Genomic DNA, 14,017 nt, shown 5'->3' with positions numbered 1-14,017 from the left:
AAGTACTGGGTTCGCCACATGGAGGACTTGGACAATGACATGCGCTTGCACACATTTATTGTACTTAACACTGGAACTGCAAACCGGCCCTGCAAGGCCAATTATATACACACCCACCCAGCACACCCACAATCCCATTGGAGGGTTTGAATTTCCTGCCAAAGTTTCTATTGGTTCATGCTGGGGGAACTAGGATCCTAGGTTCCTAGAGGAGCAAAGCTCTTGACCATAGCCGCGGACCCCTGGTGGCGGTTCACGTACATAACATCCCGGTCCCAAGCTGGCAACCTTAGACAGTAACCTCAGGAAGAGTATAGGATGCTGGGTACAGAAGGAGACAATCCCTTATGTGGGTTTTGAAAGAGCTTGCCGAATGCAGATTTATTGTTTGTACAATTCCGATTCTGAACCCATCACGCTCGGAATGATGCACAGTAATTTGATTGCTTTCAGCCCACACTGCGAGATGCGGTAATAGGAATCAAAGCACTGCAGAAATTAAGAGAGGGGAGCCGCTTCATAACCAGGGTAATGTGCAAATGCATTTCATCTATCTGACTTGATTAATACCCGTGCAATTTATATATATTTGGGGGGCAAAGGGGGATGATTGATAAAGAACTGTGCGTGTTGTAAGTTACAATTTTTATAAGCTTTAAAATGCAGCATCCCATTAATGAGTTATTTATGGGATTGTTACCATCTCTTTTTGTAACGCAGTAACACTACTGTGGGGACCAATGAGAGGAGGAATTGCTCAGTTTCATATTTCCTTGATTTTTCTTTTGGCATTTATGTTCTCTGAGAGCTATGCCTTAATTTTGCAATTTTTTTTCCCCAGAGAGGGGGATTTGCCACTGAATTAATCCAGCAAGTTTATGCACAATCAGGTAATTGCTAGTATCAGCTATCACCTGCACCATCCAGTCCCCATAATAAGTCTCTTATAATAATTGGGTCCATGTGTTTTATAATGCTCAACACTAATTGGTTGTTAGCACCTGGATGTTCCGGTCAGCTGCACTTGACCTTATTGTCATTGCTGGAGGCCAGCGGGAGAAACTCACCTAGCCCCTGAGATGTCAGAGAGGGAATGAATTGCAGACTCTCTCCTGGAGCTCAAGACAGAGGGTGGTGTTCTACCACTCTAAGGTGTCATTTTCCCCACGTTCGTCTGCTTTCTGACCTCTGGAAAGATCCGCTAGAGAGTTGAACATGGAGGAACTTCTATTCAGCTCGAAGAGATGGGTGGACTGAGGAAGGATGAAGACCTAAAATAGTCCTTCCTTTCTCTTCCACAAAGATGGTGGTGGAAAGTGCCATCAAGACAACTGATGACAACCTGTATTTTTATCTGAAGAAGTGTGCATGCACACAAAACCTTATACCTTTAATAAAACTTTTTTGGTCTTAAAGGTGCCACTGGACTCAGACTTTGTTCTTATGATGACCTTGTAAGGTTTTCAAGGCATGGGTCATTCAGAGGTAGTTTGCCATTGTCTGCCTCTATGTTGCGACCCTCTTCTTTGGTGGACTTCCATCCACATACTAAGCAGGAGGGATCAATTTCATTTCCTTGTCTATCCTCCCACCAGCTCAACAACCTGACCAGCCCTATGTGGATTCTGCAGTGCCAGGAATGATCTTTACAAGAAACAGTTGCAGTGATGTAGGGAAACTGTGTGCCTTCCAATGTTCCCTCTAAGCTGAGTTAGTGTGAGCTAGCTCACAGTTTCTTAGCCTCCGGCTCACACATTTTTGTCTCAGCTCAGGAAAGATGGCTCCAGAGCAAGCTAATTGATGCAGTAGCCAAATCGCTCGCTCACAACTTTAATGCCAGCAGCTCACAAAGCAGAATTTCTGCTCACAAGACTCCACAGCTTAGAGGGAACATTGGTGCCTTCTGCACATGGATGCCCATTTGCAGAACTGGACTTTGCCAAGTCGGTTTTGGAGTTTGTTTTGTTGACAGACCTGAATTTTCAGCTTTGCTGTTTTGACTTCAAAATCTCCATCTCATTTTAACGTTTCCTTTGAGCAAATCAAAACAAGCAACCTTGATTCTCAGTCCATTTCCTGCATTAGACCTTACGATGGAAATGCAAACTAACTTGGCACGATCCCTCTTGTGCAAACAACAGTGCTAGCTATACTGCAATACCTGTCTTTCTTTTTCATCAATTAATTACTCACCCAATCTCTTGTGCAAGTAGAAATGCAAATTGGAATTTTAATAAGTTTTAACTTTGTGCAAGCTGCCAGTGGAGTCTTATGAGTAAATTTCTGCTTGCACAAGGGTTCTAGTACACGTGGAACTCTTCCTCTGGATCCAACCCTCCATTTCCTTGCACCAAATATTCCCAGTTACACTTACATGGTTTTTTTAAATGCCATTATTGCATCAACTGCATACAAATGATATATAATGTACAATCAAGTTTTAAAATGCCATAAAAGATGCACAGGAATTAGAAAGGCCAGCAATCCAGACAGAGAAAACATATAAGCTCAGAATGACAACAACAAATGAACAAGGTTAGGCTCGCGTATCCCTGATTGAGAGTCGCTATCATGAATCTGTAGTCTTGACTAGTTTGCATTAGCAGGGGACTTCTCGTAACATCATTCTTGGGGACAAAGTAGATCCAAAAGATATGTAGTTCGGATCCCAAGGTTAAAAGGAGCCAGTCAGGGGCTGAATTTGGATGGGTACTTTGGGGCAGGGGGGAGTTAATTCTTCCCTCCCATGACATATTCCTGATTTCATTCAGAATCTGCACATGACCCTGTGGGGGAAATTGTATAGGTACCCATACGACAGATGCTCCCTATGAGTCCCTAATTTGAATTGGTATATCTGTGGGAAATAATACACTGGGATGGGGATCCTAATCCCATCTTATCTATCTATCTATCTATCTATCTATCTATCTATCTATCTATCTATCTATCTATCATCTATCTATCTATCTATCTATCTATCTATCTATCTATCTATCTATCTATCTATCTTATTTAGAATGCTTTATGCTGCCTTTCCACTAAGGTAGCCAACCTCCAGGTGGGGCCTGGAGACCTCCCAGAATTACAACTGATGCCCAGATTATAGAGATCCATTCTCCCGCAGAAAAGGTCTGCTTCGGAGGCTGGGCTCTATGGCAACGTTCCCTTGTTGCAGTCTCTCCCCTCCTCCAACCCCGCCCTCCCCAGGCTCCACCCCCCAAATCTCCAGTTATTTCCCAACCCAGAGTTGGCAACCCTAATTTCCTCCCAATTTAGAGCCCCTATGGCAGCGACCAATCAAAACCATTTTTAAAAAAGCATTTAAAAATACATGCTATAAAAACAATTTAAAACACGAAATAAACAAAATCAGATAAACAGGAAGAAGGGTCAGTGAGGGAATGGCAAAGGAGTCAGATATCTTCACCTACTAGCAGAAGACAATGATTGAGGGGAATAGGCGGCTTTCCCTAAGAAGGGAAATCCATAATTGGGGTGTCCTGACCAAGGAGGCCCTTTCGCAGGTTGCCACCTATCCAGCCTCACACTACAAGGGCTTCAACAGAAAGGCCCCTGAAGATAACTATGGTGGTCAGGTAATATCATACAGAAGGAAATGCTCCTTAAGGTATGACTGTCAACTGCCATATCTGATTATGCATCCAAAGAAGTGAGGTCTATCTCGTGGAAGCTTAGACTGAAATAAACTTGATTAGTCTTAAAGGTGCCACTTGATTTCCATTTCATAGCTCTCATGGGTCATGTCTTTTTGACCCCCAAATATGCTTGTAGTGTTTGAGGGCAGTGTTCCCTTCTAAGCTGAGTTAGTGTGAGCTAGCTCACAGTTTTTCAGCCTCCGGCTCATAGATTTTTGTCTTAGCTCAGGAAGGATGGCTCCAGAGCAAACTAATTTATGCAGGAGCCACATCACCTGCTCACAACTTTAATTCTGGTAGCTCAGAAAGTAGAATTGTTGCTCACAGGACTCCACAGCTTAGAGGGAGCATTGTTTGAGGGGTAGTGAGTCCACTCTAAATATTTTTCAGTCTTTAACAAAAACAAAACTGCTCTTCAAGTTAAATAGTTGGTTAATGGCAAAGTTGACTAATTTTATCTTTATTAAAGGAAAAAGACCAAAAAAGAACCCTTCTTTTAAAGAGTTATTAAATCCATCATATTTTAATGCTGAGCTGAGATCTCCCTCTCAAGCCCTGCTGTCTGTGCCCCTGCCTTCAGAGGTGAGGTGGGTAGCGAATAGGACACAGCATGAAACCACCTACTACTGAGTCAGACAGTTGGTCGATCAAGATCAGTCTTGTCTAATCAAACTAGCAGAAGCTCTCCAAGGCCTCAGGACAGGTCTTTCACATCATTTACTATTAGATCCTTTTAAACTGGAAATGCCGGGGATTGAAACTGAGATCTTCTGCATGCAAAGCAGACACTCTCCTCTCGAATGATCCGTCTCCCACACGATACAGATGCTCTCCTCCCATATGATTATCTCCTCCCATATGATCCATCTCACCAGCTGAGATCTCCCTCTCAAGCCCTGCTGTCTGTGCCCCTGCCTTCAGAGGTGAGGTGGGTAGCGAATAGGACATTTTCTATGGTGGCCCCTCCCCTTTGGAATGCCCTCCCCCTGGAGGATCCCCTGGCACCTTCTTGACTTTTGTTAGGCACCAGGTTAAAACACTTAAAAAAAAACCCCAGTCTTTTCATTATGTTTTATGGACAAGTCTTTTGCTGCTGATTTCTAACAGCTTGTGTTTTTGTAATGGCTTGTGTTTTATATTGTGGTTTTTAATTGTAAGCTCCCCTGAGCAGGACTCTGAAGTTGATAGATAGATAGATAGACAGACAGACAGACAGACAGACAGACAGACAGACAAAGACAAAGACAAAGACATCCTGGAGCTCCAAGGATCACCATCAAGCCTCCGCCTAGGACATGGGCTTCAGCTAGGTTGCCAACCTCCAGGTGAGGCCTGGGGATCTCCCACTATTACAATTGATCTCCCGTAGACAGAGACCAATTCCCCTGAATAAAATGGCTACGTTGGAGGATAGACTCCATGGCATCAATACCCTTCTGAGGCCCCTCTCCCCCCCAAACCCCACCCTTCCCAGGCTTCACCCCCCCCAAAAAAATCTCCAGATATTTCCCCACCCAGAGCTGGCAACAGCAGATTATTTATTTATTTATTTATTAAATTGGATTTCTTGGCTGTCCTTCCCTGCGAGCCAGGGTCAGGGCAGCTTACAACAGGACAAAGGCATTAAATAATACAAGTTAAAATCAAATTTAAAATACCTATGACATATCGACAACTAAAACAATGCACTTCCCAAGATGACGAAAGAAAAGGTTTTTCCAGAGGCTGCCTGGGGGGAGGGGTAGCAGAGTGTGGGAGGGGTAGGAGAGTGCCAGATTTCACACTGTCCCAGGGCTGTCCTCAACTAAATGTCTGGTAGAACATCTCTGCCTTACATGTCCTAAGGGAAGGCAGTAAATCCCGCAGGGCATAGGTGTTCTCTGGCGGAGAGTTCCTCCAGGCATGGGCCAGGGCCGAAAAAGCCCTGGCCCTGGTCAAGGACAGCCGGATCTTTCTCGTGCTGGGGACAACCAGGAGGTTCCTATTCTCGAAGCGTAACGCTCTTCCAGGGGCATACTGAGAGAGGCAGTCCCAAAGGTATGTGGGTCCCTGACCGCCAAGGGCCTTAAAGGTCAAAACCAAGACATTGAAGCTGATCTGGTGCTCCACTGGGAGCCAGTGCAGCTTGCGCAGTACAGTTTGGATATGTGCCATCTGAAGGGTCCCAGCGAGGACCTGCGTGACCACATTCTGGATCAGTTGGAGCTTCCAGGTCAGGTGCAAGGGTAGGTCCTCATAGAGCAAATTATCCCCAGTGATGCCAAGCCCTGAGTCACAGGTCCCCTTGGCTATCCTACTCTTCTTTTACTTCCATATAAACTTGCTTTAGCCTTGGAAATCCTTGATTGTATGAAAAACTCATTGGTGCGGCAAGTTTTCAGAGAACACCTTGTTACCTCAGGGAAATGATGAGTCTATAAAGAAGCTGCAAACAGCCGCCAAAAAAGGCGACTCCTTTACCTCAGACAAATAGACTACAATACTAGTAGCTGCCAACCTCATTTCCAGGCATCTGTACCTACAGTAATTCTCCTAACTTTGTCCAGTGTTGTGATCTAATTTACTTTATTGATTTACTCCATTGCCAATTAAGAAGCTGAAATGTAGTCCCAGCCTTCAGAGAGGTCCTGCTGTATTTCGATCTAGAGCTTAAGGAATTACATCTCTAAAACCCTGTCACACCTGTTCTTGCATCTTAAGCAGTTTCCATAGGGGGACAAATCCCTTACCTATTGTTGTCGCTGCTAATTTAATATTGCTCTTCTTAACATCAACAACAATAAGCTAACAATAATAAATTAGTTCATTGCTAGCAATAACAACAAAACAATAAAAATTAATTATTGTTGTTACTATCATCCTGTCTTCCATCTTTGGTCTAAAGAAAACACAGAATCCCTTCAAGGTCCCTCAAACGTTATTATTACCCTACCTTTCTTCAATCCTGGACTTGAAGGAACCCTACATAGGGTTCCCTGTGTTGGCAGGTTTAAACATGCAGAGGAATGGAGCACCAACTGTTTAAAGAAAATAACTCAGTTTATTAAAGAAGAAATAAACTCTGATCGAACAGAGGAGAGGGAGAGAGGCTTGACTAACTGACTAACTGCTGTGGCAGACAGGAACAAAGGGGGAGGGCTCAGTTGGAGCAGGAAGTCTCCGAAGAGTCAGTCAGGAGACAGGAAGGACAAAATTAGAAAATGTGGGAAGTCCCTAATCTAGCTATGCTAACTAGCAGTCCTTCAGTGGTCCCCTATAGGCTGTGCTCCAGATCTTCTTCAAGTAGGTGCACAATAGAACTTGTATACTCCAACACCCCTTCTCAGGGTTTTATACAAGTCCACAAGATTAATTTTTCTTTATAAAATCTCAACTTTGCAAAACAGTGTTCGAGTTCAACAACTTTACATTTAGAAAAACCATTTGTATTCTACACTCCTTCCTGGAGGTGCTTCTGTGAATGTCCATTTCTGATTCTTGACTGGCGATTTAATTCCTTCTTCTGTGACATTTCTCCATCTTTCTGCCTGATCAGCAGGCATTCTCTTCATGTCTTCCCATGTGGAATGTTCCACTGCAGTCTCTCTTTTGGTCAGGAAGGAGAGTTTTCTTGGTGGTATTCCCTTGTTAGATCTCGCCAGTTGTCTGGCCTCTGGTTCCTCATCCCCTTCAGGTTACTGGGGCTCTTCCAGTGTGTGTCATCTGTAGGTTCCAAGGTGTAGGGTTGCCAAATGAAATTCGTCCGGGAGCGGGGGGCTCCCGGACGGCGTCCTCTTCGTGCGCGCGCCCCCTGCCTGCGTCACCTGGAAGTGACGTCACACGCTGGGGGCGGGGCGACGCCATTTGAGGGGGAAACTCTTTGTTTTCCCCTCAAATGGCGTCGCCCTGCCCCCAGTGTGTGACGTCACTTCCGGGTGACGGACGCGCGGGGGTGGGGTTTCCCCCGGGCCCCGATTCCGTGGGAGCGGCAATCGGGGCTCGAAACCGGGGGGGAATTCCGCCCCCCGGGGGGATTTGGGACCCCTACCAAGGTGGTAGATTGTATTGCTTCTGGCTGATGCATTTTATTTTCTTCCATCAGTTTGAATTCTATAGAGTCTATTTTTTTCTGTAGTTTTAGATTCTTCCTTTCTGACTATGTTGCAAATTCGTATAGTTTGTGTTTTTGGATCAAGGATTCTATATCCTTTACATCCCAAAGCATATCCAACAAAAATACCTCGCTCAGTTCTTAAATGCAACTTGGACCACTTAGACTTTTGACCCAAATACCCTTACATGTTTCATGCTGGGTTTTGCCCATACCACAGTTCATATGGCCTGCTCTTGGCACCTTTTATGGGCAGCCTGTTTTGTAGATAAGTAGCTGTGTTGATAGCTTCTCCCCAGGATTTCTCTGGTAGATCTGCTTCTATCAACATACATCTACACATTTCTGTCAGGGAGTGGTTTTTCCTCTCAGATATGCCATTTTGTTCTGGGGTGTACGGGACAGTGAGTTGATGTTCAATACCTTGTTCAGTTAAATACCTTTTTATGTCATGTCCCATGTATTCTCCCCTGTTGTCAGTTCAGACTGTATTTGGTATACAACATTTTCATAAGTCTTGTGTAGACTAACTAAAATCAACACAACCAAATCCTGTTCTGCAGTATCTTTGCCAGCACTTCTTAGCTCTTGACTCAGAGCAAGCAAGATTACCCCCTTCAGGCATCCTTATGCTAAATAGTTTCTTTTGGATATAGAGCTGGCTCTTTAGAGAGGAGTTAACATAAAGTCTCTCCAGTTCATTCCAGACTGCCTTTGCAGTTTGCATTTGAATGACTCACAAAACATTTCTATTGGACAAACCTTTTATTAATGCACCTCTTGCATGCTCATTGTGCATGTCCTAGGACTTCTGCTTTGCTGGGGTTTAATCTCCTGGCTAGGATTCATTGACATACCAGAGTCAAATTTCAAGCAAGTGGCTTTTCATTCTCTCCCTCCAGATGAGAAAACTGTTGTCAGTCAACCTATCTAGTAGGTAGTTGTGCTGAGATGTGCAGGAAGCAGCCATTTTGCAGTTTCTTTTTTCTTTTCTTTTTTTGTGTCCTGATCTATGTAATTTTTTCCCTTTTGCAGTGCTCACCCTGGGCCCAGAACCCTGTTGGCAGAGTTTAAACATGCAGAGGAATGGAACACCAACTGTTTAAAGAAAATAACTCGGTTTATTAAAAAAGAAATAAACTCTGATAGAACAGAGGAGAGGGAGGGAGGTTTAACTAACTAACTGCTGTGACAGACAGGAACAAAGGGGGGAGGGCTCAGTTGGAGCAAGAAGTTTCCAAAGAGCCAATCAGGAGAGAGGAAGGATAAAATTTAAAATTGTGGGAAGTCCCTAAACTAGATATGCTAACTAGACGTCCTTCAGTGGTCCCCTATAGGCTTTTCTTCTGATCTTCAAGTAGGTGAACAATAGACCTTGTATATTCCAACACCCTGGAGGTCTCCCATTCAGTCTGTGATCAGACCCAGACTTGCTATGTTTCTGTATCTTGGGTTTTCCAATCATACCTCTTAAACCTCCTTATACTAGGTCAGATCATTGGTCTACCAAGCTCAGTACTGTCTACTGTGATTAGCAGCAGTTCTCCAGAATGTCAGGTCAATAAAGGTATTTCCCACACCAGCTAAATGAGATCTGTTATCTGGTGGGATACAACCTGGTAGCTCGTTTGCATGTTGAACTATGGACTCCCTCTAGCAGTATATGAAACTGAAATATACAAAGACAGGCCATGGATCCATCTAGCTCATTATCATTTACTTAGAAGTTACACATATTATGGAGTACAAAGGCTGGGCCTGGGGGCTCCACCCTGAGTAACCTTCCCAAGGTTTCAGGCAAAGCCAGGGCATTTCCAGAACCTGCTTTAACTAAAGATGCCAGGACTGAACTAGGACTTTCTATGAGAAAAGCATATGCTCAACCACTGAGTCACAGTCCCTCCCATAAGCAGCTATACTTTATTCTTTGCTTTCCCACATACTCACCTTTTTAGGAGTTAACTTAAGAAGGAGGAGGAGGAAGAGGAGGAAGAAGAGATTGGGTTCACTCGGAGTCTCAGAGCAGTTTGCAAACTCCTTTCCCTTCCCCTCCCAACAAAAGACACCCTGTGAGGTAGGTGGGGCTGAGAGAGCTCTGAGAGAAACTGCTCTTTCAAGAACAGCTCTGACAGAACTATAGCTTTCCCAAGGTCATCCAGCAGCTGTGTGTGGAGGAGTGGGGAGTCAAACCCGGTTCTCCCAGATTAGAGTCCACACACTTAGCCACTACACCAAACTGGCTCTCAGCTGTAAACCCTTACACAGAGAGCCGTATCTGGGAAGTTTTAGGTGAAAACTCAGCTTGTTTTCAGTAAGTGTGCTGTTGTTCAGGTGGGTAGCTGTGTTGGTCTGAAGCAACATAACAAAGTTTGAGTCCAATGGCACTTTTAAGACCAACAAAGGCCCCGTTCACATGGAGCATTTGCCGCGCTAAAGATATGGATGATAGGCGGATTTTCCGGGCGTGATCACACCACAACATCTGGGAAGTGTAGTGCACCCGTGGCTAACCCGTGGCTTCATGCCGAAGATATGGAGTAAAAAACTAGTACTTACGATGTACTAGTTTCTGGAAACCGCGGGGCAAGGGCGGGCGTCTGATCGCGTCCCGTCCTAGTCCCATCACAAACATGCTCACCTTTTGGTGAGAAAAAAAACATTCCCGTTTGCCACGGAAGTGGCGCCTAGTGATTGCTGGTGTGATCGCACCACGCCGCTTCTTTGCATGGATAGCCGTGTGATTGGCACCTCACGCCCTAACCACGGGACCTCGACGGGACGTGTGATCGGGTGGCCGCATATTATTTTACTCTGGGGCAAACAGCCACTCTTCCCCCCCCCCCGCGCGCGCATTTTCTGGCCCATGTGACCGGGGCCAAAGTTTAATTCTGGGTATAAGCTTTCATGTGCATGCACACTTCTTCAGATACATTGGATGTGCATTAGGGATCTCAAGTCCCCCTGGGGGGCGGGGAAACCCCCGCCCCAGAGGCCCGTTCCCCGGCGCTGCCGGATCGGGCCCCGAGGGGAACTCCTCCCTGACGTGCGCGTCACCCAAAAGTGACATGGGCACGCCGGGCACGCTGGGGGCGGGGCCACGGCCATACAAGGGAAAACTCTATGGGTTTCCCTTGTATGGTCGTGGCCCTGCCCCCAGCATGCCTGGCGTCATAACGTCACTTCCTGGTGATGTATGTGCGGCGTGCGCGCGCTCCAGGATCCACCCGGGAGTTCCCCGCCGCCAAGGTAAGTTCCACTTGGCAACCCTAATGTGCATGTACATGAGAACTTATACCCAGAAATAAACTTAAAGGTGCCACTGGACTCAAACTTTGTGCTATTGTTGTGAGTTTAGCCAAAATGGATGTGTTTGGCCTACTGTACCTTTAACAGGATCAAGCCTAGGAGGAAATGGTCTAGCAAGTTTGCAGCAGCCAGCTGCACCAAGTGGCAGATTGGATAACACCCCCCATGTCACCACGAGACTCCCCAACCAGTGTGCTTCAATTCTTGAGTGTTTTTGAACCTTGAGTGTTTAAAAAATGTGATTTAAACCATAATCTATGTCCTTGCAACTTAGTTATTGAATTTAAGGTTCCCAGCCAATGGCTGGCATCTGGTGGGGAATGGGAGTGTGGGGACATGAGGGGGGTGAAGTCATGTTGCTCTAGGAATCATGAAAGAGATTCATAAAACAACATTTCATCACTTGTGGGTTTTCCCTCGGGTTGCCAGGTCTACTTACCCAACAGGTGGGGGTGGGAGTGGAAGGGAGCTTTCCAGGAGTGGGGAGGGTGGGGCGACGGCGCTGCATGTAGCGCATTGGTGTGATGATGTCATGCGGAAGTGGCATCATCAAGTTGGGCATGTTGTGCAGTGACACTCTAGCATTTTAGTCAAAACTGTATGGTGACCATAGATAAGGTAGTCAGCTGTGTTGGTGTGAAACAGTAGAACAAATTTAGAGTCCAGTGGCACCTTTAAGGCCAGGAAAGGTTTATTCAAGGCATGAGCTTTTGTGTGCAAGGCATTTGAAAAGGCATTTGGTATTTGAAAAAGTGTGCCTTGCACATGAAAGCTCATACCTTGAATAAACTTTTGTTGGTTTTGGTCAAAATGCATGACACGCCCAGAGTGATGAAGTCACTTCCATGTGACGTCATCGTGCCGCCGATGCCAACGCGGGAGGAGGCTGTTTGAGGTGGGGTTTCCTCCACTGGCCAACTGGCCAGCAGTGGATTGGAGCCCCTGAAATCGGGGGGAAACTCACCCTGACCGGGGGTCTGGCAACTCTAGTTTTCCTTGGAAATAATGTCACCTTGCACACAACACTGGTGGGGTAAGGTTGTTGTTTTTTTTTTTGCTCCTACCACTCTGAAAAGTACGCAGACAGAGAGTGATTTCAGCTTAGCGTACTTTATTAGATCAGGAACAAGATGACTTTAGCCGGCTCGCAGGCCGGCTTATATTCCCCATGAAACCGCCACCCATAACACACCCCTACTTCCCAATAGGTTATTTACAGTGCCCGAGAGTTCCATAGGCTCTCGGTCGGGAACCTAGCCTTCTGATTGGTGCGGGCTAGGATCCACATAGTCCATTGTCTTTTCAAGCAAAGCTCAACATTGGCGCTTGACCGCGTGGAGCCCAAGCTGGCCACGCGGTCTGAGCTGAGTATATTACACCCCTCCCCCCTTGGTCCGCAAAACACCCACAGACAAAGTCCTTCAGATGGGTTGGCAACTTCCTGGTGCGGGTAGAGTGGTGAAGTTCGGGAACTGCTGCTGACTCCGCCCCTGAAGCCCTTGGAGGCAAGCTGACCGGAAGAGGGGCGGGGGGGGGCGGTGCCAGCGTCCCCTGTGTCGCCGGAAGAGGTGTCCCGGGTGCGACCAAGGGTAGAGGCCGGTGTTCGGCTGCCGGTGGTTGGGTCAGGGCTGAGGTATCCGGGGCCTCTGCCTTGTCCAAGTCCTCAGGATCCAATGGCATTGTCCGGCAGCGTAACTGGTCAATGTGCCGGTATAGAATCTGCCCGTCTTCACAAGAAACCTCATACGATCTTGGACCCTTAACTCGTATGACTCATGCCGGAATCCAGGCTGGTCCCTGGGTGTAGTTCCGTGCATACACAGGATCCTCCGGGAAAAATCCCCTGGCTGCCTTGTGTGTCTCGGTGCATGGTGCCTCTGCAGAGGCCTGGTCAGGGTGCAGGCAATCCAACCAGGTTGTCAGGCGGCGGCCAAGAAGTAGCTCTGCCGGACTGCGCCCCGTAGTGGTGTGGGAGGAAAGCCGCCAGTTTATAGTCCCAGTCCGGGGAGTCCAAGCGGTGGAGAGTGTCCTTCGTGGTTCTGACCATGCGCTCTGCCTGGCCGTTGGTGGTGGGGTGGAATGGGGCAGACTGGACGTGGCGGATACCGTAGTACCTCGTGAAGTCCTGGAACTCCGTGGACGTGAATGCCATCCCGTTGTCTGTGACCAGCATGTCTGGGATTCCCTGGGCGCTGAAGATCCGCCACATCGCCCGGATGGCTGCCTTCGAGGAGGTTGAAGGCACAGGAACTACCTCCAGCCACTTGCTGAAGGAATCCACCAGTATAAAGAAAAGTTGCCCCTGGAACGGTCCCACAAAGTCCAAGTGTAACCGGGACCAGGGGCGGTGGGAAGATTCCCAGGCCCGTTCCGGGGTGCGGGGTGGCTCGGGCCGGGACGCTTGGCAAGGTTGGCACCTCTTCACCACGTCCTCTATGTCCCGGTCCATCCCCGGCCACCAGACGTAACTCCGGGCCAGGGCTTTCATGCGCATCACCCCGGGATGCGCTTCGTGAAGGGCTGCGAGGACCCATTCCCAAAAGGGTTTAGGAATGACCACTCTACTTCCCCACATGACACAGCCCTTGTGGACAGACAGCTCGTCCTTCCGAGAAGTAAAAGGCATAAAGTCAGGGTCTCCTTTGGCCGCAGGCCATCCCCTCACCACCCAGTCCAAGACCCGGCAAAGTACCTTGTCCCTGGAGGTGCAGCGGGCCACCTCCGCAACGTGGACTGGCTGATCCGGGAGGGATTCCAGGAGAGCGATCTGGTGGGTGGGAGCAGGATCCGGGTCACAGACCGGCAGCGGTAGGCGGCTCAGGGCGATGGACAAGAGAGTAGGAGTACCCCGCCAGGAAAACAGACCAGCGGAGCACCCGGGGGGAAATCATCTGAGGGGTCTGGCTGTTGGGGGCCAGAAGGCCCAGCAGCAGCTTGCGGTCTGTAAGGACCGTGAAGGGGC

The 14,017-nt window shown here is 47.4% G+C and overlaps 1 protein-coding gene across 1 annotated transcript; it reads right to left on the bottom strand.

Annotated features, from left to right (window-relative positions):
* Positions 1–381: 381 nt before the first annotated feature.
* LOC107110851 (uncharacterized protein K02A2.6-like) lies at positions 382–13,681 on the bottom strand. The gene is made up of 2 exons (XM_015411685.1): positions 13,100–13,681; positions 382–489 (listed from the first exon to the last, which is right to left on the bottom strand). The coding sequence occupies exons 1-2, from the start codon at positions 13,679–13,681 to the stop codon at positions 382–384; spliced, it is 690 nt and encodes a 229-aa protein (XP_015267171.1).
* Between the last annotated feature and the right edge of the window lie 336 nt (positions 13,682–14,017).

The sequence above is a fragment of the Gekko japonicus genome, unplaced genomic scaffold (genome assembly GCF_001447785.1).
Source record: "Gekko japonicus isolate JY-2015 unplaced genomic scaffold, Gekko_japonicus_V1.1 scaffold112, whole genome shotgun sequence".
Taxonomy (NCBI): domain Eukaryota; kingdom Metazoa; phylum Chordata; class Lepidosauria; order Squamata; family Gekkonidae; genus Gekko; species Gekko japonicus.
This window is presented reverse-complemented; position numbering and strand designations above follow the sequence as displayed.